This window comes from Vidua chalybeata, chromosome 12 (assembly GCF_026979565.1).
Source record: "Vidua chalybeata isolate OUT-0048 chromosome 12, bVidCha1 merged haplotype, whole genome shotgun sequence".
Classification (NCBI taxonomy): domain Eukaryota; kingdom Metazoa; phylum Chordata; class Aves; order Passeriformes; family Viduidae; genus Vidua; species Vidua chalybeata.
The window spans coordinates 19,563,822-19,591,651 of NC_071541.1; the positions used below are offsets into that span (position 1 = coordinate 19,563,822).

The window sequence follows — 27,830 nt, forward strand, 5'->3', positions numbered from 1 at the left end:
CACCGAGGGGCTCGGTGCAGGCAGGGACTGCAGCCACCAAGGAGAGCCCAAACCCGCGGTGTGGCACAAGCCACTGCTGGGCAAGGGAAGGGACAATCACCCTGCATCCCACCAGTGCCAGGACAGGAATGGTAACTGTCCCCTTGGGAGCACCAGCTCTGGGTGGGCACTGTCCTGGGGCTCGGGGATTATCCTGTTCTCTGCTGTGGGGGTCAGCCAAACCCTGCCTCTCTTGCCCAGAGCAGCTGTGGCTGCCCCTGGATCCCTGGAAGTGTCCAAGGCCAGGCTGGACAGGGCCTGGAGCAGCCTGGGACAGTGGAAGGTGTCCCTGGGAAGTGTCCCTGTCCACAGCAGGGGTGGGACTGCATGAGTTTGAAGGGTCTCTTTCAAGCCAGGCCATGGTGGGATTCTGCCAGGAAATAACCTGGCAGTAGCGAGGCTCCCCTGGCTCAGAGCAGTGAGCTCTGCAAGGACACAGGTTCCACGTTAAGTGCAACAAGCTCAGCTTTGGCACAACAGCGGAGAAATCCCTTCATCTTTTTAACTTTTGCAACTGTGCTCGAGGAGCTGGCCAACAGCCCCCTGCAGGAAAAAAGGCACCATTATTTTTAGGCAGTGCAGTGTATTTCCACACTGCTCTCTCCTAAGCTTTTTCCAGCAGCACCCACGACTCCCCAGGCCTGAAACCTTCTCTCTGCACACGTTTTCCCCTGCAGACAGCGTGACCCAGGGCTGGGCTCTGGCTCTGCAGCCTCAAGCACACGGACGTGGCCGAGGCCCGCGGGCCACGCAGCCCAGAGCAGGCAACAAAGGCTCAGTCAAATATGTTTTCCTAAAGCTGCTGCAGTCCAATGCAAATAAGATCAAGCCTAAAGCCTCATTTTCCTTTTGGAGTGGGGCTGTTTTCTCAGGCAGGCACAAATGCCCTCATTCATCAGGCTGCAGGACAAGTGGCCCAGTGTAGTGGAGGCACGGACTGGTGCCCGGTGTGGGGGCACTGGCGTGGGCAGGGAGGATCCCAGCAGGGCAGGGCAACACCAAACTCCCTCTGCTGCTCCAGCAGCACAGCCAGGCTCACTGGAACCTCCAGCGAGGGCTGCACGGGCTCCAGAGCTTCCCAGAAAAGCGAGAAGAGGCAGAGAGGGAGAAGGACTGGGATGGATGAGAACCTGAGCCCCAGGGGTTGCTGGAATCTCCCAAAACACAGGGAGAGTTTCAGGGTCTCTGAATTGTGTCACAAAAGCAACTTAGGGTGGTAGAGAACTTTTTCCACAAAGGAAAACTGGGGTTTTTATTCTCTTTGACTTCTTGGTGTTGCTGCCAAAGGAAGATAGGATCTGTCAAAGCAACCAAAAACATTCATTGAAAATCCTCTTGTTACTCTGCATTTCACTGCCTGTGAGAGCCACCAACAGCTCTATAAATAAGCCCTGCTGTGAATAACACAGCTAATACTCAACCCACCCTACACAGCACTAAGGTCACTGATGAAATAAAGAACTGGCTGTTTACAGGACATCACAGTTTGCATGTCAAACTTCAGGAGAATCACCACACCCAGGCCTCTGAGGAACTTTTATAGTTTATATCATCCACCCTCAGGGCTGAGGGGTTTGCACAGGACTTGTCTCAGGCAGTTCCAGCAGCACCGAGATTGGGATTAACATCTGGGCTGCAAAGACTGCACTTGTGCTTCTTTCAGGCTTTCCCTCTGCTTCTGGTTCTAAACCCAGCTCATAAATAAAATTATTTTTATCTTAATCGAATCCTCTCTTGGGGATTATTGCCAGATTCTATTATATTGATGCTGCTGGGAACTAAGGGATTTCTTAGCTTTACTTTGGTACCCTGGTGATAAATAGCCTTCCACAGTCTCATTCTGAGTTGTAGTGAGAGTCCATGCAGAAATTCAGGCACTCTAAACTATTTCCTCAACCCAGAATGATTATGCAGTGTGAAATGCAGTAATTACTTGGATTACACGACCTCTCCAGGGGACCTGGCATGGCCAAAGGTATCACTTAGCCCACACAGCTGTGCTCCCCCAAGAAACCAAGGCATGAGACTGGGAAACTATTTAAAAATATACAAAAAATCCCGGTGAGGATGCACAATCATCAAGTGTCTCTCCATTCCTGCCATAAGCTCTGCTGGAATTCTGGGCAGCTGCTCCTGGCAGGGAGCAGTGTCCAAGAGCCCCGGCTGTGCCCAGCCAGGCTCAGCACCCACAGCCCAGCCCCTCCTTCAGCCCCTGGCTTTGCCCAGCTGGGTTCACAGACCATACCAGCCTGGAGACAACAGACACCCAACCCAGGGGTTTGTCCTGCCCAAAAAGCCACCTTCTTTTCACCCCCCTTCCCCACAAGCGATGCTTGCAGAGTGCCAAGAACAGCTGCTCAACCTCTGGATTTGGGAGATAGGACAAACAGAAAATTATGACAGGCAAGCATTCAGGAAAAAAGCAAAATTTCTGAATTTTCAGTCGCTGAAATAAGGTTTCTTTCATATTCCTATTTTCTCCTGCTTGCAAATGAGACAGGAAACTCCTGTCTCACACATTCCTGGAAGATTTTTTTTGCAATAACCCTGTATTTTTTTTTTTTTTTTTTTTTTTTTGCACGTTCAGTGTAAGTCTGAGAAGAAGAATTAACCTTAACAACCCTCGCAGGCTGCTGCGAGTTCACTCTGCAGGGAGCAGGAGCCCAGCAGCAGCACGGGCGAGCTCCCACACACGCACCTCTGAGCCTCCCGAAACAAAGTTTTACAAATGCCCCCGTACCTGATCGTCCTGACAGAAATGCAGTATTTCCACATCAGGTTCCACATGGCACTGCCATCCCCCTTCATGACCTTGCCCGTGGGGTTGGCAGAGGAGAGGATCCCAAGCAGCCGGGACAGGGCTCGGCAGCAGAGCGCAGGCAGCCCGAGCTCCGGCAGCAGCCCAGCTCTGATTCACCAGCTCCAAGTGATTCCTCCGACCTCCACGCAAGTGAGCTCCCAGGGAAGGCAGCTTTCCCATCTGAAGTCTCGGGTTACTCCTTTCTCCGTGATTTATAAGATTCGGTGTTTACATTATTTGCAAGCCAGAAGAGATTATTAGAGGCTGTTCACAAAGCTCCGTGTTACACTCACTGCTCTGAGCTGCCAAGTCAGAAAACTCTACCTAGGCAGCACCTGCAGAAAGTTATTCCCATTTATTCCACTTCAGAAACCTCCCCCAGCCCAGTAACACTGCCCTAGAAAATCCCTTACGAGAGCTGTAAGTGCTAACCCAGGACATGCTCCATCAAATGCCTCGAGCTGGAGGAACCCTCAGCTGTTTGCAAAATTTTCTGTGTACTGTAATAAACTTTTTGGTGCCAAAAAAAAGTAATGAGTCATTTTCCAAAGCTGGATTTGAAGGCATACAAAGAAGTCCTGGCTTTCAGTGGTGAGTATCAGCTGTGACACTCAGCCTGGAAATGACAGCAACAGTAAAATGGCAAGATCTGATTAAAAAGAAACCCCAAACCAACCAACCAACAAAAAAAAAAAAAACCAAACAAAAAAAAAAAAAAAACAAAAAAAACAAAAACAAAAACAAAACAAAACAAAAAAAAACCAAAAACGCTGAGAAAACCCAAGAAACCCCCAAATCAACGAAAAAAACCCAGAAATAGATTATGTAGAATCCTTTTGCTGTGCTGAATAAGTTTAAACACACAGCATTTATTGCCAAAAGTTTCAATGAATTGAAGCCCCAGCACACACTCACATGGCAAAAACTTTAGAAAAAAGTATTGTTACTGCTTTACTGCTGTTGTAGAGACCAGCCCTTTAAATCCTGCCCTGGCATCTCCAAGACCACCCTGGAAGTCAGAGCTGTTGCTCTGACAGATTAAAGTTCCCTGAGCCTTTGCTCAGCCCGTGCTCCCTTCTCTGCACAGGTCAACAGCACCATTATCAGGGGCCCTTCTGGACATCAGATGCATGTTTATATTATAAAACTTAATTAAGCAAGAAACCAAGTTCATGCTATTTCTTCACAGAGCAGAATCAGTCTGTGATTAACTGTCTGTTTGCTGTTGCATAACTCCATTTTCTCTAAGGCCATTTTGCCCAGGGTCTCGTGACTGTTCCCACCCTTTGAAATACATTCTGCTTCTGGAGTTCCTGATAATTGTTCCTGGAGCAAGCTATTGATGGCTGGTTAGGAAAAGTCACACCAAGTTCCACAGCACGCTGTACATTTAAATCAGTTGCCTTAATGAAGGAAAATTACATTAGAAAATTTTTATACATCTGTTCCTAACATAATCACAGAAATATATTTCAATGCTGGAAAAAGCGACGTAAGCTCAGGCAGCCCAGCTGAACCCTGTCCCTCTCCTTCCCTCCCTAAGTTCAGAGATGAAGTGCCTACAGGAGAGATTTTCTGCTTTTTGTACCCTGTACACTTGCAAGATTTCATCTGGCATAAATAAACCCATTATATAAAGAGAATAAAAGCCATCGTTTCTTTTCTGTGCAGCACAGAGGTATCAAACAGCACCCTCAGCTGTGCCAGCTCCCTCCCTCCCTTTGAGCTCAATCCTGAGCCCTCAGTGTAATTGATGGATTTAGATTACACCCTCCTTGATTCCCCTGCAGTCCCAATATTTTGACAGCACCAACATCTGCAGGAATAGTGTTTTTATCTCTGTCTCTAAAGATAGATTCAGTGGATGAGTTCTACAAGAGAGCAGAGTTTTCATCGCCTCCTTCAGCCACGTTTCTAAACTTTGTGGACCACCACCACCTTTGTTTTTAAGGAATTAAAACAACGTGGGAACACCATGGGACAGAGGTGAGATGCTGTGTGGGGACTGGTTTTTGATTTGGTTTGGTTTTAAAATCATTACTGCAGCACTTCCCATGAAAACCAGACCATTACATAGTGTAGAGAGTATGTCAGCTCCTGACCTGAGCTTGTCCACTGATTTCCCAGAAGACCTGGACAAATCCAAGTAGCTTCTCCTCTAAGCAAGCAGAGAATATTATTATTTTTGTTGTTGTTGTTATTATTATTACTACTATTATTATTCTGCAGGAAATACATATCATTTAATACACATCCAGAAAATGCTGCACACTGTGCAAATCACATCATGAGCTAATATAAGTCCTAGCTCAGTTCTTTGATTAGATCTCTGCTGTGAGAAAGTGCTATTTATTCTGCTGCAAATATGAAGAAAGGATTGGTGTGAGATGCTCCTTGGGATGATATTTGAGGGGAATATTCAAGCCCACAGCATCCTGCAGAGCCTGGGGAGGGCAAGGCCTGGCTGGATGTGCCAGCAGCACCAGGGAATAGCTGCTGATTGCTGTGGAGAACTGGAGATTAATAGAACCTGATTCTGTCTCTCACTTTCTCTAAAAGCAGCTCCTCTGGAGTATCATCACCGAGGAGGTCCCAGAAAGGATGGCCAAGAGGAACTGGGCACAGGAGCTGTTTGTCAGTAGCCAGAACAATGCCACTGAGGAACAGAGGAGCTTTTCCAGGAGCAGTGGGACAGTGAGGCCCTTTTGTCGGGCTATTTACTTCTCTCCCCTTTGTTCCAGCGACATCACCATGCCCCAAACAAGGCATACATTTGCATGTCAAGTGATTTCACTGTTTTGAAGCCTTGTTTGCCTTCCCTTCAGGACAAGGATGAAGGGAAGGCAAACAGGATGAGCCCCAGCACTGCAGGGGCTGTGTCTGTCCTGGACATGGATTTTCCATTTTGTGCACCCATCACCACCTCTTGCCACCACTGCAGTGACACTGCAGCCCCACACTCACACAGGCTGGGCTGTTTGGAGCTGCCTGCCTGGGCCGTTCCTCCCCTCTGGGTGTGGATGAGAACTTCATCACTTATCTCTTCCCCTCGCAATAAAACGGATTCCATTCGCAGCACATCACTGCACCCACCCGAGCTCGACTCCCTGCACAGATTTACTCATTTGCTGACTTTTTTTTCTCCCTGGAAACCTTTCCTAGCTCTGCCCTGCTTGCAAGAACCCACAGCAGCTCTCCCTCTCTGCAGCCCTGTGTGTCTGGACCCATGAGAGTGCCCCATGTAACACAAGCTCTTGAGTCCTCCCAACGTGCAACAGGAAGGTGCAGGGAGTTCTGCCTCCTTCCAAAATTTCTTCCCACTTCAGGACTGTTTTTTCCAAACCCAGCACCACTAGTGACCACACTGGCTGGATGCATGTTGCTGCCTGTAAACCAGGGAAAGCGACTCTCAGCTTTGCAAAACATTTTGCATCTCTTCTAGGAGGAAATCTTTAATTCCAACAGCCACAACCACTAACTCAGAGATGATGCTGTGGCTTTTGGGAGCTGAGCATGCAGTGGAGGCAGCTGAAGGTGGGTCCCCATGAACTGCAGGATCAGCAGAAAGGCTCTGCTCAGCTGCTGGGGCTGCAGGGGAGCTGCAAATGCTGATGCAGGAGGGTTTGCACCAAGGCAGCCTGGAACAAGAAGACAGACAAACAGCTTTGGTTCTGCTGACTGCACACAGGAGCAGGGAGCTGCTGCAAGGCAGGGAAAACAACTGGAAGAATCAATATCACAGAAACACTGGGAAAAATTCACCAAGTTTGCCAAAGCCCTCAACTTGGCCACTGCCAAGCACATGCCACCCATTTTAGGGACAATAATGGGATTCTCCCAATGGTTTTGATTCCTAAGGGAACCCAGAGCAATGGAGAGCAGTTAGAAATCCCTGAAAACCCTTTTGGGGGTGGGAAGGAAAGAAAAGGCAGAATAAAATCACAGAATAATTTAGGTTGGAAAAGCCCTCAAAGGTCATCAAGTCCAACCATTCCTCAGCACTGCCAAGGCCACCACTGATCCATGTCCCCAAGTGCCACATCCACACATCTAAATCTCTCCATGGATGGGGGTTCCCTGGCAGCCTGTTCCAACCCCTTCAGTGAAGAATTTTTTCCTGATATCCAACCTAAAACCTCCCCTGGCACAGCTTGAGGCCATTTCTGAGGAACGGGAGGGTTTTAATCTATTTTCTAATTTTCACATTGGAAACAAAGCTGCTGCAGGCAAAGACACCACGAGGGACATAAATCACTCCAAGTATTTAAAAATGCTGGAGCTGAGGTTCCTTTACAAGTTGGAGGTGGTGTGTTACTTTTAAATGCTATTAATAGAAAGGCAGGGCTTAATTTGGAGTCTCACACTCCATCACTCTCCCCGCTCTGGAGATCCACTTCTGCTTGGCAGCAGGGCCTGCAGGAGGATAAGCAGAGCTTGGTGAGTACAAGCAGGGAGAGGAGCCCAGAGCAAAGCAGCACTCAGGACAACGGTTCTGGTTTGGCTTTGGATAAAGCTGCGTGCCCTGGATGGCTCATCCCCTCACCCTCGGTGTGTGAGGTGATCAGTGCAGCCCCTGTGCCCAGGCCCAGCCTAAGTGAGCTCAGCACATCCCTGCCACAGGGAACCTGCCCTGCTGCAGCCCTCAAGGGTCAGGAACACAACGTGCCTGGATTTTTGAAGCCTTACCACAATGAAATGGCCCCAAACCAGGATTTGACAGCATTTCTGGCCTGATGTACATTACATTTGTAGGTCATTTGACAAAAGGAAAATGTGACTGCTGGAGCCAGCCTGGTTTGGGTTGTCAGTGCAGTCCCAGACCTATTTTTAACTTAGGTAGCACTCCCCTTATACAACAGCTATTACCAATTAAGGATTGCAAGGAGTTGTACAAATAGATGGAGTTTAATTTTTTCTCTCAAAAAGCATTCTGGATTTTTGGACTACTTGGGGCATCTTTAAACCTTCAACCTGCAACAAGCCAACATTTTGACTTAGGAGGTTTTAAGGTTTTAATAAAATATCTTCACCACATATTTTCCTCCCAACCTTCACTGCATTCTCTTCCATTCCCTTTGAAACCTCCTTTGCTGATTTCCCACAAGCATTCCTAAGGAAATGCAAACCCTGGTGTTTCCTGGGAGCTGACAGCAGTGACATGCACATGCCAGTCCTGCTGGGAAACAAAGCCAGCCTGGACTTGGCATTTTGGTAAAGGGCATGTCCCCTCACCCCCAAAAGGCTGGAGAGTTTGGGATCCTTGGCAGAGACCCTCCAGCACCCTCCAGGCTGCAGCTTCTGAGAGACTCCTGGGATGTCTCCAGGCCACCACCGGGCTCCCTGTGCTGTGACTCAGACTTGGACAACGATCAAAGGGAACTCAGAAAGCTTCCAATTCCCCTCTGCAGGGCACAGAGCCAGAGGCACAATTAAAATGTGACTGCTCCAGGGGCTGCCCATCAGCTGCATCCAAACACAGGAGACCGGAGAGGGAAAGAAAAGCCTGGCAAACTCTGAGTGCTCCAGGGATCCACCTAAAGGGCAGGAACCCCCAGCACAGGCACCCCAGTTCCAAAAAATCCCCACATCAGCCTTCAAAGCTGTCTGTGGAAGGTTAAAATCTGTGCAAGAGTGAGGAAGGGAGAACCTGAGGGCTCACAGATGGTTCCTGGGTGAGAGGGAAGGGGGTGGAGAAATGGAAAGTTTTAGGAAGCCTGGAGAATTGATGTCATAAGGACTGCAGAGAGGCAGGGGAAAGGTGGGGAAAGGTGGGGAAAGGTGGGGAAAGGCAGGAAGGGAAAAAGTGGGAAAAAGTGGGAAAAGGGAGGGAAAAGGGAGGGGATGGGTAAGGGAAAGGGGGGGAAAAGGCAGCTACACACACAAAGATCTGTCAGGTGTGAAACCCAGTTTAAGCCAGTGCCAGCACTGGTCCAGGGAGAGGCATCACAGCCCAACAGACTGGTGCAGGGTTTGCCCAAATCCCACTGCACACCTCGGTGAAAGCAGAGGTGAAGCAGCAAACCAGAAGTGTGGATTTCAGGCCTGTGAGCAATGAACACCTGCACAAAGACTCTTTCAGACACAGAGCCATTAGTGACATGGCAAGGAAGGCTTCCACCAGACTAGCAGGTATTTGGTGTATTTTCATTTAAATTTCTCAACTTGGAATCACTTCCCTGAGCACTGAGCAATCCTCTGATGGCTTTTAAGGCATTTCTGCTACTTTGTGAGTTTATTTGAGGGTTTGCTCCTAATCATTTTTATGCTGATGGTGGGAATACTGCAATGTGTGCTGTTTGTAGGCTGTGCTCGCAGAGGGGGCGGATTTGGGAGTGGGGGAAGCTCTCAGCTGCTCTGCAGCTGCAGCAGCCTGGCCAAAGGATCCTCTGGAGAGGGAGCTGCTCCAGGGGCACATGACTCAGCCCTGCTCTGGATGAAGTCACTGTCGAGTGAAAGCAAACTCTATTTGTTTCTACCAACATACATGGTGAACTCCAAACGCAAGCTCAAGGCAGAGCTCCAGTAATTCTCCCCACCCACTTTGCTTTGGTTTTGTTTGAAATGCTGCAAAGGAGCTCAGTTTAAGGGACAGCAAGGAGATGCACAAACCCACTAACATCACTGTCCAGCACTGTGCAAAAGCACTTCCCTGCCCTCATGAACCAGAACGTCAAGGATTTTTCCCCTTACTCCCTGTTCCCGAGGTTTCTAATTAGTCTGCAGCCATCACCTCCAGGAATGTGGGATTACAGGATTGTATATAAGTTTTCCCCCCTTCATTAAATCTGTTTTTAAATAATGAATTTAATTATGTAGTGACCCATGGCCAGGGAGTTCTTTACACCTTTTTTTATGCAGTTTTTCCCTTAAAGGGAGCAGCAGCACTGCTCTGTGCCAGTCACCCACACATCTGAAGCCACCTCACACAACCCCAGAGCAGAGTCCACGCTGGCAGCACAAGGAGCGAGGAACAAAGCCTCTCAAAGCACATTCCTTTTAACAAAGAGTTAACCCAAAGGACAGCCCCGACACAGATCACTTCAAGCCCGTGTGCTGCCTTTGAAACAGCATCTAAATTAAGGCTGGCAATTCCTTTCATGGCTTCAAATACTACACATTTTTCTAGGATAAGAGAGTGGGAGAGAGGATGAGCACAGAGCTGCAGGTGCCCTGCAGAGTGCAATATCAGAGTGGCTTCAAGTAGCTTCTGACACTGAGATACTCTGATATTCCAGGGTGGCAGCAGTAAGCTGCTCCTAACAAGCCAATTCATGAAAGCATTTTCATTTTTAATCAGCACTGAAACATCCTCATGGGAATGAATCATACACCACAATACAGACCTATTTTACCCAGAGATGGGCTCAAGCACATGAATCACCCTATCCTGAAGCAGGGTGCTGGAACTGTGAGTCCCAGCTGAAGGGTGGCAGAAACAATTCCAGCTAATCCCTGGCTTCAAAGAGGCAGCCACCTCTCACTTTGCTTATTCCACTGGGCTGGCTCATTACAAATGGCCCTAATTGCTCTGGAAGGGACCCGTGCCTCCTTTAGAGAGACCAAACCAATGAAAGAAAAATTGAAAACGACAAGAAATAATTTAAAAACAGTTTTGTTTGCCAAACAAGGCATTCCAATAAAACAGCCTTTACAAACTTGGCACTTGCTTTACGTTTTCTGAAATTCTCCTGTTTTAGCCAGAAGAGAGAAGACATTCTGGGAGGGAAAATCTGCAGATTACAGCTGCCCTCGGTGCCAGTCACACATTTCCTCACCTTCTGCTTGATCTTTAATGCAATGCTAATGGTAACAATTTCTAGCCTGGGCTATTACCCACCAGCTGGCAGCAGCACAGCACGGAGCTTTCCCCCCTGGCTAAGGAAAATCTTTGCTTTCACATGCTAAACCTGGACTCACACGGGTTTATAATAATCCTGGAAGTAAAGCATGAGACGTTCATCCTGCCAAGCCCACAGGAACCTGACAGTGATTTGCTCATCTTACACTTTACTCTGCCACAGAAACTCATCTCAGCACGCTCAGTGTTTGTACTTAGAGGGCACCAAAAGCAGCCCTCCAGTGAGGGGTTCTGACCAAAATGCACTCGGTGTTACTGGCAACTGAAGAGCACTGAAATCTCATTTGCATGAATCACTGAATTACCAAACATTTCCTGGAGCAGGTTTCTACCCCAGCCCCCCAAGTTTGCTTTGTGCAATTTGCTGACACTTGGATAAATCAGGCTGCTGGTTCACAACCACATCACTGGAGGCACAAGCACCGTTACCTTGCAGTAGCTTTGTTCTGTGAACGTACAGGAGATGGGCAAGGTCCTGGTTACTGCAGGTGCTGCCAAATTCGAGGAACAGACTGAAAGTGTGGTTGGTGAATTTCTCCCAGTTTCCCCCTCCCCTGGCTGTGTTGAGAGAACAAACTCCAGAGAAGCTCTCTCTGTACACGTGGTGTCTGCCCTTACCTGGCCTTTCTTTAGGAGTGCCACATGCCCAGCTTGCTATTTTGGAGCTGGATTTTTTACCCTGTATACATAAATAAACTTGACAACCTGCCCTAGTTCTCCTTTCTCCCATCACCCAGGCTCAGTGTTTGCTTGCAGTGCCCCAGCTGGCACTGCAGCCACAGCCAGGGAGGGGGAATGGCTCATTTTCCTTGCCTTCCATCTCCCCCAGCCCCACAGCTCTGGGCAGTGGGGCCACCACAAACCCCAACACACCCTGCACGGAATTCTCTTCAAGCCCATGGATTTCACTTCCATGGAAGTGCAACCCAGAGCAAGACAAAATTATACCAAAAAATCAGAATTGTCCAGGCCAGGCAGCAGATCCAGAATCACTGAATTCTGGCTGGAAAAGCCCTCAAAGATCATCGAGTTCAACCATTCCCTCAGCACTGCCAAGGCCACCCTCGACCCATGTCCCCAAGTGTCACATCCATGTGTTTTCTGAACATTTCCAGTGATAGGGACTCCACCAGAGCCCTGTTCCAATGCTTGACAATTCTCCATGAAGGAATTTTCCCAAATATCCACCCTGAGCCTACCCTGGCCCAGCCTGGGGCCGTTCCCTCTCCTCCTGTCCCTGTTCCCTGGAGCACAGCCCGACCCCCCCGGCTGTCCCCTCCTGTCAGGAGCTGTGCAGAGCCACAAGGTCCCTCCTGAGCCTCCTTTTCTCCAGGCTGAGCCCCTTCCCAGATCCCTCAGCTGCTCCTGGTGCCTCAAAACCCATCCACAGCTCTGTTCCCTTCTCTGGACATGAACCCACAAGAATTCCCTGAATAGTAAAAGCTGGAAAACACAGCTGGACATCCCACCATGGAGCAGCAAGTCACAGCTTCCAAAGCAACCAGGAACCTTTTCCACAGCTCTGAGCAGTGACTGCAACTGAAAATCAGAGTCAGACAGTGCACAGAAGGAAAGAGCATGGTCACTCCATGGAAATGTTACCCGAGTCCTGTTTTTGTTATCTGTTACCTCATTTTATACATAAAAATAGGAAATATATTCACGGGGCACACACAAGCCCTCCCCACTGCCCCTGGGCTCTTTTCCAAGAGCATTTAAAACAATTTACAATCACTAATAAAAAGTAATTGAAAGTCTCCAGAAAGTTTTTTTTCTTTTTCAGATGAACTTCCTTGCATTTAAGGTTTGTTATTCTGAAGCACCTGCTTTCCACACTTGTTTGTGCTTTAACCAACAAATTATTTTGTTTCCAACGTGAGGAAGTCACAACTTTCCTTCAATTTTCTTTGCTTCTCCAAAAGATGAGAACAAAGTGCTTCTCTGTGATACTGAAGTGCTTAAGGCCTGGTTTTAGTGCTGCTCATGCAGACAGAAGATTCAAGCACATCCAGGCTGTGATGGCAAGTAAATTAATTCTCTGGAAGGAAATAAATGGGCAGCCCTATTGCAAGGGTTTCCATTAGGAGATGTAGAATAACTCCCCAGTAATTCATTTGCCACAAAGCTGGGATGTCGCCAGGAATCCAAGACAGAAAGCCCGAGTTTAGTATTTATTTGTGTCAAAACAGTCTGGCTCCATTTCTATTATTTTATATGGTCTCTCAGCAAGGAAAACATCACAATGGGTTGGGATTTTTTTGGCTTGGCAGTGGAATCTGTGAAAAACTCCAAAAAGAGGAGAATAAAGCTATCTTTTGAAACTTCACAAGCCAGTGGTCACAGATGCGGGTCCCGTGTTACTCAGTGCAGAAAGTGCAGGGCACCCCTGAAACCTTGAAAAAGATTGGAACAGTTCCCTCTCCAGCCTTCAGTCGCTGCATGAAAAATTCAACTGCAATTAGCATTTAGTACAAAGCACTTTCTGTAGGCTGACAATAGGTAGCCAGGGCAGAAAGTGTACGTAAGGAGAACGGAATCCTGTTGTAGAGAATCGCACAGGTTTTGTTCACAGGCAAGGGATCCCCACTTTCCCCCCAGCAAATTCAAACCCATCCAATTCCCTCTGCTCAGCAGCGTAAATCAGGAGCAAGGAAAACGAAGTGTAGATTAAAAAGCATCAGGGTAAGTTCAGGGACATGTCAAATGGAATTGCTTATTTTGCTGTTCCATTAAATAGGCAAGCTCAATGCATCTGACACCCAGACCTATTCTTTACGATCACCATTCACCATCAATCATTTAAGCTGGGTGTCAGACCTGTCTAAGTGAAGTGCCCACTGCTCTGAATGACTCTGATGTGCACTTTGTGCTGGGAGGGAGAGGAAAGATGAACTATTATATTGCTAAATATCTCAGGGAAATAAAGGGTCGTCTCTGCGTTCCATAAATTCCCATGACATTTCAATTAATCTGCCAGAGTGGTGTACAGTGTGGACACTACAGCACGAGCTACTGTGCCTAAGGAGAAAACAGCAGGGAAGTCCTGAGTCTTAGGTGACGTGACCTAAAGTAGAGGTTAAAACCAAACAGCACCCTCACCTTCACATCTGCATGCACAGAGACAACGGCAGCTGATAATTAAAGCAATTAAAAAAAAAAAAAGAAAAAAAGCAGCTTTATGATCTTTGTCACAAGTTCTCATTAATTGCCTACCACTCCCTTCTCCCTTCTCCCAGGGAGCACGACAGCGAGGAAAAACCCTGGTGGCATCATGTGCTGAAGAGCATTGCAGAGTTAACGTTTTCTTACCTTTTATAGAAACCATGGAGAGGCTGGAGACATAAAAACTGCCAGTAATCCAAGCAGAAGGCCTTTAACTTCAGCATTTTCCAGCACTCCCGCCGCCGCCACCGTGGTCTGCAGCGGGCTTTTAGCGGCACAAGACTGTTTTGTTCGGCTCTGAGGGACTGAAGCGCGGTGCAGCAGCCGGCTGTCCCCGCGGCTGCATGCCGGGGCTGGGGGATCGCCCCGCAGCCCGGGGCAGCCCCGCAGCCGCCTCAGCACCTGCAGCCCCGTGCCCCGCTCACACAAAGAGGCAGGAGCACAAAGGACACCGATTCGTGGGCGCTCTTGGATCCCGCTTGCCGTCTGTCTCTCCCAAAGGCCACAGTCCTAGCGGGATCACTGGTGTTACACAGAAATCCCACTTCTCCTTTCGGCTGTTTTAGGCCGTTCTGAGCCCCCCCCCCCCCCCGACTAACAGCGTGGAGAAATCCCAGCTGCGGGCTTTGATGGAGCCTTGGAAAGCATCCTTAGAGCTCCCAGAACTTCGGGAAATGCAGGCAGTTATCTCGATGGGCTCTGACACCACTGCCCGGTACCCGGAGCAGAGCTGTGATCAGCACACGGGGCTGCAGGCGTTTGCCCTTTTCCCTGTTCCCCCCCACCCCATTAATCAGCTCCTCCTGTACCAGCACATCAGCTCCATTGTCTGCGGCACCTCGGGAGCCGGGGGCTTCTCGTGAGGGGAGGGGAAAGGAGCGGAAAAAAGGAGAAGAAAGAAAAAAAAAAGAAGAAGAAGAAGAAGAAGAAGGCAGGCAGGAGCTCAGACCCTCCCGCTCACACACCAGATTGTGCTTATCTGGTTCCCAACGCGCTTTGCCAGGGAGCGCAGGGGGAGGATGCAGCAACCCCGAACCGCGGGCGGCAGCGGGACAGCCCCCGCGGCGCGGGCACGGACGGACGGACAGAGAGACGGACGGACGGACAGGCAGCCTGCCGGCGGGGACGGACAGCCCCTCCGGGGAATCCCGGCGGAGCATCCCGGGGGATCCCGGCAGCCGCAGCCGCTCCGGAGCCAGCCCCGAGCCGCAGGCTGGGAGCTGCCCGGGCGGGGATGTCAGAAAAGCAGCGTTTGCAATCGAAACCTCTGCCGGGCACGATAAGAGCGGGTTGCTTTTGTTCTGAGAAGACAGGAGCACAAATCTTTAAAAATTTCTATATTTTACCATGGCCTAATTCTACCAAGTCCCTCCCCTCCCCTCCTCCTCCTTCTTTCCTCTCTATCCCAACATGAACTGCCACGGGTGAGAGTCCTGGAATGGAATCACACAGGGCAGGATTAGATTAGAGATTAGGTGGGAATTTCTCCCCGGGAGGGTGGGCAGGGCCTGGCACAGGGTGCCCAGAGCAGCTGTGGCTGCCCCTGGATCCCTGGAAGTGTCCAAGGCCAGGCTGGACAGGACTTGAAGCCACCTGGAAGAGTGGGAGGTGGCTTTAACGGCTGGGCTTTAAGGTCCCTCCCTACTCAAATTAGTCTGGGATTCTATAAATCTCCTGGGATGGAAGACACCCACAAGGATCATGAGTCCAACCCCTGGCCCTGCACAGACACCCCAACAATCCCACCCTGGGCATCCCCGGCAGTTTTGTTCCTGGAGCTCTGGCAGCCTCAGGGCCGTGCCCATTCCCTGGGGAGCCTGGGCAGTGCCAGCACTCTCTGGGGGGAGAAACTTTCCCTGATCTCCACCCTTACCCTCCCCTGATAGAGCTCCAGCCCTTCCCTGGGTGCTGTCCCTGGTCAGAGAGGAGAGATCTGTGCCCATCCCTCGGGTTCTCCAGGCTCACAGGATACTCTTGAGTTAACAACAGCACAGAACTGCTCCATTGCAACAAACAGGACTGGCACACGAGATTGATCTTTTTAAAAAATAAAATCCTTATCTTTAAAAAAAAAATTATCTAAAAAAAAAAAAATTGCTGTTGTTAAATAGGAAGTGTCCTGACTGAGACCAATGCTTGGGTCCAGTTTGCTCTAAGTTTACTCTTCCAGCAGCTACAATTTGGCTGTTTCTGATTCTGTTTCATTTCTGAAAACCCTTGACAGGAAACATCTAGGCTACAGCTTGCACTGCTGTCAAACAGGTATAGAGGGACTTGAGAGTTCAACAGTCACAACAACAAAACCACAGGCAGAATCTGATGAAATGATTCAAAACCACTCTGGCACTTGGACAAGTGTTTAAAACAAAACCAACAACCAACCAACCAACCAAAAAAAAACCAAACAAACCATAAAACACCCCCACAATCCCATCCCCAAAATGCCACAAGAATTTTAACGCTGTTTCAAAAATATGCATAGAAAACCAAACCTTGAGCCTCAACCTGAGGCTCTTTTCCATGTGGACCTATCTAGTTCCCCAAGTGCTTGGATAATAAGCTATATTTAGGGATCTATAGAAGCTATATTTAGGGGTTCTGGTTTTCCTCATTCTCACTGTGCAGTTACAGAAGTGCCTTGAATCTTCTTAGAAAACTGCCTTGTGTAAGTTTAATTAAACGAATTAGAAATATATGTGAGCAAGAACTGGCAGTTTCTTTAGTGCAGTAAAGAAATCAGAGGGTTATGCTTAAATAGGGTCAGACTTTATGTGATACTTCCCTAAAAACACCTTCTACAGGACAGGGCAGGTGGTGGGAATGACCAGATCATGAGAAAAGCAACTTGGAGTGAAAAAAATGTGTTTGACTGGGGCTTTTAAAAAAATAATTTCTTGTGAAGATTCTCCTTCAAGTACCCCTTTCCTTGTGCTGCCTGCACTTATTTGCTGGGATTTCTTTCAGAGCTGTGCCAGAGCTGGTGACTCCTAAGCAAACACAACTGGTTATCTGTGAGAAGCAACATCCCCCCCAACAACACAAAACACTGCCCAAATCCAAGCCTATCTATCTTCCTGGACTCATACTCCCTTGGGCTTCATTAGCTTGGCAATTTTCGAGTCACTGATGCCATCACGATGAGGGGATTTAGATTTTCTTATCAAAAATCGTTCATCCCTGCTTTTCATCCCCTGTTCTCCAGGGTGATTTTATCTAAAGAGGAAGGAGCCCCAACCTCCTGGCACTGCCTCCTGCCTTGGGTCTGGTACTGCCAAGATGGTAACGGGAAATCCTTTTTCTTTTGTTTCCACAAAAAAAAACCAAAAAAGCAAAAAAAACAAAAAAACAACAAAAAAAACCCCAACAAAAAAAAACCCAAAAAAAAAAAACCCAACAAAAAAAAACCCCACCCAGCACAAAGGGAAAAAAAAAGAAAAAAAAAGAAAGAAGAAAAGAAATGGAGTTTTCCCTGTTGTAACACTTCTGTGTCTGTATTTTTTAACATTCTAAGAAAAAAATAAAAAAAAAAATGATTACATCCCATAATCAAGGCCAGCTATTCCCAGGATCAAGTAAAAAGGGGAAAGCCAGCCCAAGACAAGAAAGCTCAGGAGACGCCAGCCAAAGACTTGGTCCTGAAATGAGACTTTTCAGGAAACTTCCCCTTTGTCTGTTCACATTGCAAAGCAATTTCTTTTTCAGCATCATATCCTTTCCAGGAAAAAAAAAAATCCCATTTATCACCCTAATTATCTATTTCTAAGCAGTGGGCTCGAGCATAGGAGCCATGTACCCATGGATTTCCTGACAGCATCCAGCACGGATTATCCCACCCTGGCAGAGAAAATGCTAATGAGCACTTTTGCAAATGAAAAGCCCCACGCTCTCAACACGTTCTTGGTTTTCTCTTGTCTTCCAGAGGAAAACAACAAAGGAAATTAAGCTTCATCTCACGCTCAGCCGGGATGTAGAACTGGTTCTTTCAGAAAGGCATTTACCAAAACCTTTGACTTACAATTCCCAGGCCTAAGACAAGCAGGGATTTTTGGATGTGCTGCAGCTCCAGCACTGGAGCCCTAAGCAGTTTGCTGGGAATTTCTGCAGTCACTCAGAGTTCAGCCTCTGACAAGGCTTTAAAAAACAGCCCCTAAAAAAAGGGCCAAGTGGAAATCGAACATTGCACCACCTCCTTTTTTAGGGGTGGTTTTCTTGCCAACCCTTGGAGCTCTGAGGCTGAAGGAAAACAATCCACTGAGGGACAAAATAACCCCAGCACGAAGCCAGTGCCTGCTGGAGTTCCTGCTGTACTGCTTTCAAAAGTTGGGCAGACCAGGAAAATTGACTTGTCTGGTGACAGTCTTTCCCAAAGCGCCAATATTGAACTCCTGTTATTTACTCAGTTAAATTTTTAGAGTGACATGCCAGGAACAATCCAGAAAAAATATTTCACTGCCCCAGAAAAACAGCGTATCCCCTATTTAGGTGGAGCACAGAAATTGCAGTAGTTAAATTGTTTTCCACAAGTCTTTCAAGACTCCAGGGTGAAATACTCCACTGGCCATACACAAAAATTCATGGTAGCCACTCGTGTATTGTGGAGTTCAGGAATCACACGGGACCCAGACAGTGTGGATCCCATATTCATCCACGATACCCTGCACACACCACATTAAAAAGGGGAGGAGTACAGAGCAGGGCTACAAACCAAGGGTTTGGGCAAGCAAAGAGGTGCTGAACTTCTTCCTGGAAGGTTGGAAGGCCTCGCTGCTCACAGGACACCACAGCACACAAAAACAAACACAAAAACAAGTGGCCTCCACATCAAAGCTGGGGGGAAATTCCTGGGCTGCACAAAGAATAAGGCAAATGTTGATGTTCAAGGCTCTGGCAAAGCAGATATCCCTCCCTGCCCCTTGCAGGCATTCCTGGGTACCACCCCTGGAGCATCTCTGCCCCACCAGGGCAGGTGGAAGAGCTCACACAGAGCCCTCGGGCTTGGGGACACGCAGGGACACCCCAAGGTGTTGGTGACAAGCTCTGCAGAGACGCCCAGAGAGACAGGACATAAATCCAGGTCTCTTCCTTCCGTATTGACTTGAAGGGCAGCTCTGCTGCCTAGAAACCTTCCAGAAACTCAAAACAAAGTTCTTTGGCTTCAGAGTTGTGCACTCCCCCACAGATGAATTCTAATGACCATTTGATCCCACCCTTTATTTTTGGTTATTAAGCCACTCAGCTGCCAAAGTATCCATGGAGAAGGGTAGGAAGAACTTTGCTGTTCTCTTAATCCTGACTGTCCCTTCTGCACATCTGTTCCCTGGGCTCACACAACCACTGGCTGATCAATTTGCTACAGAAGATGACAAATCCGCCCCAAATATCTGCAGAGCTCAAACATTTAAATTTCCAGCTAATTTGGAACAGGCCTGGCAATTCAACCCTCCAGAAGGGCCACATTAAAATTTAGATATTAGGAAACAAAATATTTTTAGATGCCAGCTGAAAGCTGACAGAGGCCAACTCAAAATATCCAGAATAAATCCTGTGCAGGCTATGAAAGAAATTGTGCCAACCAATATATACACAGATATAATATGCCAATGTTTTCCTCTTTATAATGGACAGAAGCAAATTTTTCACATTAACCTTTACTCTTTCCAGCACTGAGTGTTTCTGAGGTGAAATGTCCCTTGTGATGGGGACAGGAAATTTGTGAGCAGGCAAAATGCAAAAAGAGTACCCTGACTAGGAAATACCTGACAGGACATTGGGCCATGTTAATTGGTACATCCCATTTTCTGGGTTGTACCAGAAAATGTTTTCTTGTTCAAAGGCCAATTTGCACAAGAGGTTCATGAGAACACATCCAGTAAGAAGAAGCCTTCCATTATCTTTCATTGTACTTAATAAATAATGGCCTTAATTCTGTCTAATTACAGCCCCAGTGCAGGCTTATTTGACCTGCTGAAGTGGACTAGGTATCACATGCTCTTCCCCCCTATAACTATTTAACTATTTAACCCAGATAAAATTCTCAGTTTTATCTGATAAAAGCTCAACAGTTTTCTTCAGTTTCTCCTCTGTGATTGTTTCACTCCACATTTTTTAAACTTCACAAAATGATTCAATTTGTAAAGAGTGGCATTTTTACATCCTTTCCTGGTCACCCCCAGGCATTATTTCAGCCCAGCCCTCAACATTCAGAAGGATTTATTGCATGCGTCTAATTCCTCTATATTCCTCACTGATGCCCTCCTCCCATGGAAAAAAATACTCCATGGAAGAAAAACCATTGTAATAAAATCTATTTCCAGCCTGCAATAAAGGTGGCAGCAATACCTGGCTCTGGTAAATCACACACCAGCAACACAGTGCTCTTGTTAGAACAGATTTGCAGAGGAGCAGAGCAGGGGGAAGTTGGGATTTTTCCTGCATTGTCCTGCCAGACAAAGGCCCAGTGTTGCCATCACACTGGGAATGGGACAGAAGTACAGTGGGGACTGAACGTGGTCCAGTGCTGCTGTGAGAGGACAAAGAGAATATCACAGCAGAGGGGGAGGCTGCTAGGAAATAGCAACAAGGCAAATGCTTCACTTTCAGAAGACTTTACACTGGCTAATAATGGAAGATTAATTACAGAGGGGCCTTAATTTGAATAAGGTTAAACAGAGCAGCTCCCACCGTTGTGCTCAAGCAAGGTTCAAATGAGATCATGTGGGAAAAAGTCACATCCCTAACCCAGATCATCTCCAAAGGAAGACTTGTACCAAACCAGCTGCCAATTTGAGAGGGAGGGAGCCTGCCCCAGCTTTATCAAAGGAAGTCTGTGCCTTTGATGCACTTTTCAGTGTGTAGGGATGAGAATAAAAGATGCAAGGTACCCATTTGATATGCAGTGTTAACAGGGCCAAGCATTTCTTTCTAAAAGGAGTGATCAAAGTAAAACTCCATTTCTGGCGTGCCTCCTGTGACAGAGCTCCCTGAAGGGTGGGTGCTTTTATCGAAACGCTGAGCAACAGAAACACCAGTGACATGTCCACACAACTGTCCCCAGAGCAGCACAGCCCTGCCAGGATGGGACAGGTCAAATACTGACAGCAGGAAGGCTTCAAAAATCTGAGAGAGAGGTGGTTTGTGCACAGACACACCTTCTGTCCCTCCCCTTTGTGCTCCTCCCAGAGCAAACCCAGGGCTGGAAGCTAAAACTGAATTTCAAGTTGGAAATCCCAGAAAAGAGCAAATTATCCACTCTTAGGAATATCCAGCCATCAGGTCAGTGCCTTTGCTGGCTGGGCATTGCAAGATGAAGCTGTGAGATGTGCAGCTGCTGCAGAACAGGGCATTTCTGTCAGCTCAAACCCACAGATACCAGCTGTGGTTGCTACAGTACCTGAGTGGGTCAGTTGAGACGCTGCTTCCTGTTTCCAGTGAAGTCCTGAGGTGACAGCAAAAGAATAAAATTATGAAGCATTAAAGTATAAACCAAATTAAAAGCAAGAACTATTCAAAAATTCTGTGTCCTTAAATATCAACGACTTTACATTCTCTTCCTTCTTACTGACATTTCAGAGTACTTAGCATGCCATTAAACATGAGAGTAAATAAAAATACCCAAACAAAAAACCCATCACCCTTTCCTAGATTAGAGAAGAGGGAATTAGAGAAACATTTGTCTGAATAAGCCACAATCTGATCAATTTTCAATATTCTAAAAGCACTCCATCCTTCTGTATCTAAGTGAGTGACTTTTTCACTCTGGGGCTTTCTGCTCTCTACCCAAAAAGGCACCTGTGGAGTTGTCCTGCAGAATTATTGCAGCAGAGTTCAGGTAATTGTGAGGACTGCAGAAGTTCTCTAAGTATGCTGACTTTTGAGCAGCAATATTTAACATGCAGTGTGGTGTAATTACCCTTGTTTCTCTGAGCATGACTCCAGGTTTATTATAATAACATTATATATATATGTAATATAGAGTTATATTTTTAGGGTTTTTTCACAGGCTGTAATAAAACATCAGCCAAAGCCCCATCATTTTTCAATAGCTACTTACACTCATCCATTTCTATCCCTTATACAAATGGCCACAGATCAGCCTTTGCTCACAGAGCCATAAACATGTACTGTCTGTGGAGGTTCATAAAATTCACATTAGAATTGCATTAATTACATTTACAGCGGCCATTCATAAATCAATGGCAAATCTTTACTTTGAATCCCAAGATTCCTAATTTGTTGATAAAAATAAACAAGGTGGTGTGAAGGGAGGAGGCCACAAAAGCAGCAAGAATTGGCTGTACAGGAATGGAAAGAAACCATATTGTCCAAATAGCTAAAGCTTTAAAATAGATTTGGGAAGCTTCTGCCACCCTGTAATTTGTTTGCTTCCCCAGCTCAGGGTCTGTGAATGGTGCTGAATTTTGAGGGGGTAGCTCACATATGCCAACCTTGTGGCTGGGTGTTGGTTTAACCAGGGAAAAGGGTGAACTTCATTTACTGATAATTCAGGTTCCTGCTTCCCTCTGTGTGCTGTGGAGGTGCCAGCCTGCTCACTCACTGGGGCTTTTGCCTTGCTTTTAACCCAGGCTTGCAGAAAAAATCTGCTGGGAGCAGTTTTGGCCCTTGGTGCTATGAATAAATATTTCTCAGGCTGTCTTTGTGCAGCAGGGCTGCGCTGTGCATACTGAGGAGATGCTAATGAGCCGTGATTAGCCCCGCCCTGGTGACACCGAGCACTCCTGACCTGGGGACTCCTTGCACAATCCCCAGGAGCAGGATTACAGCTTCATTAGGAATCTTGGCTCTCCTTCCTGAAGTCAGGCATCCTAGGTACTCCCCAGACCCTCAGTCAGGAGAGGCACGTGTGTTTCTGTATATAAATAAACCTATTTTAATAGAGAAAATAATGTTTTAAGATATATAAATAATAGAAATATATCTCAATAGAGAATAATGTATAATTCTACATTAATATTAGCGTATAATTATACATTAATATTAATGCATAATACACATTATATTAATATACAAATGTATATTAATGTATAATATACATTAATATATAATATATTTATATATTAATATATAATATATTAATATATAGAAATACTCTCTCTATATATATATTTAATATATATAAATACACCTGCGAGCACAGCTCTGAGCAAAAATACCCCTCTCAGAGTCACAAACCACAGGCTCATCAAGGCTGGGAAAGCCCTCCAGGATGAGTCCAGCCCTGACACTGCTAGGTCCATCCCACCACGTCCCCTCAGCACCACATCCAGATGTTTCCTGAGCACTTCCAGGGGTGCTGATCCCAGCACTGCCCTGGGCAGCCTGGGCCACTGCTTGTCAACCCTTTCAGGGAAGAAATGTTTCCTAATATCCAACCTAAACCTCCCCTGGTGCAACTGCTATATGATTTTTTTAGGTGAAGATCAGATATAGGAACAGTGGCAAAGATAGGAAAAGCTTCTGCAGCTGATGTGGAGAAATTCCCTGGATGAGACACTGTGGGGAGAAGGATGGAAAACAAGCCCTACACAGGAGGGCTACACCCCCAGAATTGTTATAGCCCAGCCTTTTTACCTGGCTACCCAACCCAACTCAGCCTGGCACTGTGGAAAACCTCAGGAGCAGGCTGCCAAGATGAAAACCAAACTTTTGTTTAGTGGACACAAACCCCCCTGGTAGAAACAGGAGAAATCAAGTTTAAATTCTACTGACAGATCTGGATTTAGAGTATGGAAAGTTAGTGAATTCTTATTGAATTTACAGAATAGTATAATCACATCATCACTCCCCTTCTTTCTTTCCAGCTAAAATCCCATTTAAGTATTTTGGTTTCTTTCCAAACTGCTCAAAGATGGAAAATTAATTTAAAACATAAAAATAACCCAGATTCTGAACACAATGTCATTAAAGCTGCAGCAAACCAAACATCTCATTGCACACGGGGTCACATCAGGAATGATAAAATTATACCTAATTTAGGTTGCTTCAAAATAAGGTTTGTTCGTTTTGTTCTGCTTTTTAACAAATTGACTGGACAGGAAAATAAAATAATGCACTGCTGTGAACAAAGTGAGCTGGAAGGTCTGACACTCCTGTTTATTCCTAATGGGCACTGCCTCAGGACATTTGTATTCCAGAAAGAAGCACAGACAATATCTAATGATGAAGCCATTAAAAAGGTACTGTTAAATGTAACAGACTTGTCTATATATGTATAATTTCCATTGGTATTAATAAAGATAATTTTTAAAATTCCCAGTGTACCATTAACTGCAGAACTATGCCCAAGGCTTTGAGTGAAAATTGAGCTGAGACAGAGCAGAGACTGCAGATCTGCCTGGAATTCTCAGGGAATGCTCCTTGCAAGGTCCTTCCAGGTGTGCAGTGGAGGAAACCTGCCCCAGTTCCACCATGACTCAGCTGAACCATGCACATTCCTGGCATTCCAGGGAAAGGCAGAGGAATGGTGGCATGAACTGTAACTAAACTGGGCACACAGGGGGATTATTTACTGCTAGCATGGTCGGCATGGAACCTGAAGAATGTGTGCAATTGTTGGTAGTAACAACTGCTGTCAAGGCTAAAAGGATTATCCAAAGTCAGGATATCCACAGCTCCTGGGTGAGGAGCTTGCCCAGAGCTTCCATCTGTGTCCATCAGCACAGGCATCCTGACCAGCCCACTTCTGCAGTGCATCATGCAGGAGAAAATACAAGTATTTCCAAGAAATCATTGCTCTAAAATCCAGACAGTAGGCTTTGGGTATCCACAGACAAAAACTATAAACACAATTCTAGTCAAGAGCTCTGTCCTGGAGCACAAAACAAGACCACAGGCTCCAGCTCTTGTTATTGGCACTGTGTGGTGAGCAGAGAGCATTCCCAGAACTGGGTGTCTAAAAGATCTTATTCCACAATGTTTTAGCAGATTGAAGGGAAACACACAATTAGCTCTTGGCATCTTGAGCCATGATACAAAGCTCTGGTTTATTTTGCTTTTTTTTTTTGTGTGTGTGATGAAAGAAACTGGTTTTTGTAAATACAAAAATCAGTGTAACTGCAGATTATTTTGGAAATAGTCCAAGATGGAGTGTGACATAAAGAGGGAAGGGAATGGACACTGGAGAAGTGAAAACCTCCAGAGGTGTTTTGCTCAGCAGTGACAGCAGACAAGGAGTGTTATTGATCTGGGACTGCTACAGAGCCCTTCAGCTCCTGCCTCTCCATGTGCAGCAGTGACAGTGGGAACCACGGAGGCTTTGGAAGATGTCCCTGTGACTGCAGCAAGCTCCAGTGTGACAGAGCCACGCAGAGCTGTGCTCGGGCTGAGATGGATGAACAGGGACAGTCACTGCACAGCCCAGCCCCGTGCCCACGCTTCAGCCTTGGGTTTAGCTCTCGTGGTGGAGGGCAAAGTTCTGGGGAGGTTCTTGCTGGGCTGAGTGGATAATCCTGGGGGAGTCCCCACACTGATGGCTCAGCCCAGCTGCCTGCCCTCCTCAGGGTCCCCTGGGCAGCTCCCCGCTCCGGGCTCAATTTGCCTGGGTAATGCTGAGCTGGGGCAGCAAAGTCCCTTCCCATCAGTGCAGATGGCTGCAACTGCTTCATTAGCTGCTCACCAGAGGACAGAGGAGACCCCAGCACTACTCCCTTACTGCTGGCAGAGCCTACAAATAACCACACAGCACAAGCACACATCGTGCAAGTAGCCAGAAAAATATCCAATTTGAGAAAAGCCAAGATATTCTTCTGGCATGGAAACGCACAGTGGTGACAGATGAAATAATTGCAGTTGAAGCAAACCCCCAGCTTGATCCCAAATAAAAACTGCTTAAATATATCATCTTTTGGCTAAGAAGGGAGATTCACTTGGGGCATCAGAGTACAAAGATATGCTGTCTGCAGACAGCAGCTCAGAGGGGTGTGAGGGGAAAAGGCAGCTCTGAGCTCTGTCAGAACCTCGGTGCTTGCAGCACTGCATCCCTCTCACACTGAGGGAAGGAATGCAGAATAACACATTAAATATTTAAGACCCTGTCTGGGGTGTTGCTCAGCAAATAATTGCTGCTGCTTGGCACAGTTTCTTCCCAGGAGCTGGCAGCTCACGGAAGAAAGGGAAATCTGCTCACTGCAGGCTGGTGCTGTGATGCTCCACATGCTCACATACAAAGGAGGACTAAACTATTTCTTTGTACTCCAAAGTGCAGCTTCACCAAATGGAAATCTTCACCCTTGCTTGAGGATGGCCTGGCACACCACGGATCCCAGTCTCAGTGCTGCATTTGGAAGGAAAGCGCAAAGCATCCAATCCCAACAGGCAGAAAGAAGAAGACAGAAGGATCATCCTCAGCCAGGACACCCCATCCCTCAGAAACAAAACTGGAAATGATAATCCAGCCATTCAAAGAAAACCATCCCTTCATATCCCTCAGCAGAGATCTGCCAAGCCATCAGGGAGGGCTCATTCCCAAAAAACCCCAAAGTGCCCTGAGCTCAAGGGTCCCAGGGCCTGGCAGTCCAGCTCCTGTCACACTAATTCACCTGATCTCCCCAACAAAGGGCCCTGAAGGCGCGAGCTGTGGGAAATTCTGGTTCGGATATCAGGAGCAGAAGCTGCTGAAGGGCTTGGTGTCCTCCCAGAGCTCAGAGGGGTCTGAGGGAGCCCTGCAGCAATGTCCCTCTGTCTGGAGCAGCCTTCATCAGGCCTGCAGCCGTGGCCTGCATTGATTAATTCACATGAACAATGTCAGTCAGTCCAGGAACTGCCAGGCACCCAGCGGTGTTCCAGACGGACACTGCGGTGCTCCGGGGACACTGCAGTGACAAAGCAGGCGTGGAGCACAGGCAGGAGCTCCCAGGGAAGCTGGAATGGCTCTGGCAGCTGCATCAGCAGATCCAGTTCAGCAAACCTGTCTCAGAGCAGATGGAAAAGTGGAGCAGCCCTGCTCCAGAGCATCCCGCAGGACTGCGAGGGTGAGTGGGGCAGAGGGAACAGCTCTCCATTGATAGCAGTCACTGGACACAACCTGAAAATGTGCCTCCAATTCTGCCTTTCTGCTGGACAGACAATTTAATAGCTGTGCTTAAAGATCTGGCACTGCTCACCCATGGAAAGGCAGCAGAGGGAAGGGCCTTAAAGGATACCATGGAAATTCCTGCTTCTCATTTTCTCTTCTCATACATTTTGTTCCAAATATTTTAATGAACCATTTAGACAAGGAAGTATTTAAACATGTGTTTAATGCTGCTCTTAGAAATTAAAAATTCCTTGCTTGGGGCTCAAGTGAATTGCATTCCCAAAGCTGGGAATGTGCTGGACCCCTTGTTGGGTCTGAAGTGCTCCCAGCACTGGAAATGGAAAGCAGCTCCACTGCCTGTCCTCAGAGCACAGCTTGTTTGCCCAGGTCACTCACAGAGAAATGAACACTCATTTTTACAAGACACTTTCCAAATCAAAATACTATCGCAGAATCTCAAAGAGATTTTAGATCTGTAAGAAAAACAATGTCCAGGAAACAAAGCCCAACATGACCCTGCAAGCCAGGAGGAAATAGCCTGACTAGCAAGGCTCAGCTGGCTTCATTAATTACAGAACACTGAGCAAAAGTGAAATTGAATTTCTGTGCAGGGACAACAGAATTACATTAAATAAAAGCCATTTGTGCTGGCAAACTTGGGACCTGCATTCCTAGAGCAGTCTTCAGGAGTAACAACGGGCGGACCTGGAGAAGCAGAAATGCTGTTCATTTCTGTTTTGTAGTAACACACACCCTATACAGCAAAAATGTTCCTTGAACAATTAAATTCCAAAAACTGCCACGAGATAAATTAACTCCAACAACAACACCTAGAGGTTAATGGCCCTGATGTTTAGGATTTCACTGCTGTGACTGCCTGGTATTCAGGCAGCCCAGCCTTCTGCTGGGTTTTCCAAAGGAGCTGCAAGCCCCCAAGCCCT

The 27,830-nt window shown here is 47.1% G+C and overlaps 1 protein-coding gene across 7 annotated transcripts in view; it reads right to left on the reverse strand.

Annotated features, from left to right (window-relative positions):
• IQSEC1 (IQ motif and Sec7 domain ArfGEF 1) overlaps window positions 1-27,830 on the reverse strand; it is a 278,350-nt gene that overhangs the window by 116,059 nt on the left and 134,461 nt on the right. For 2 of the 7 annotated variants that reach the window (XM_053953516.1, XM_053953521.1), the window contains one exon: window positions 21,250-21,294. The exons of the other annotated variants lie outside the window; for them this stretch is intronic. In XM_053953516.1, the coding sequence (XP_053809491.1) occupies window positions 21,250-21,294 (45 nt within the window). The remainder of the gene's footprint in view (window positions 1-21,249; window positions 21,295-27,830) is intronic. 7 annotated transcript variants of the gene reach the window in all.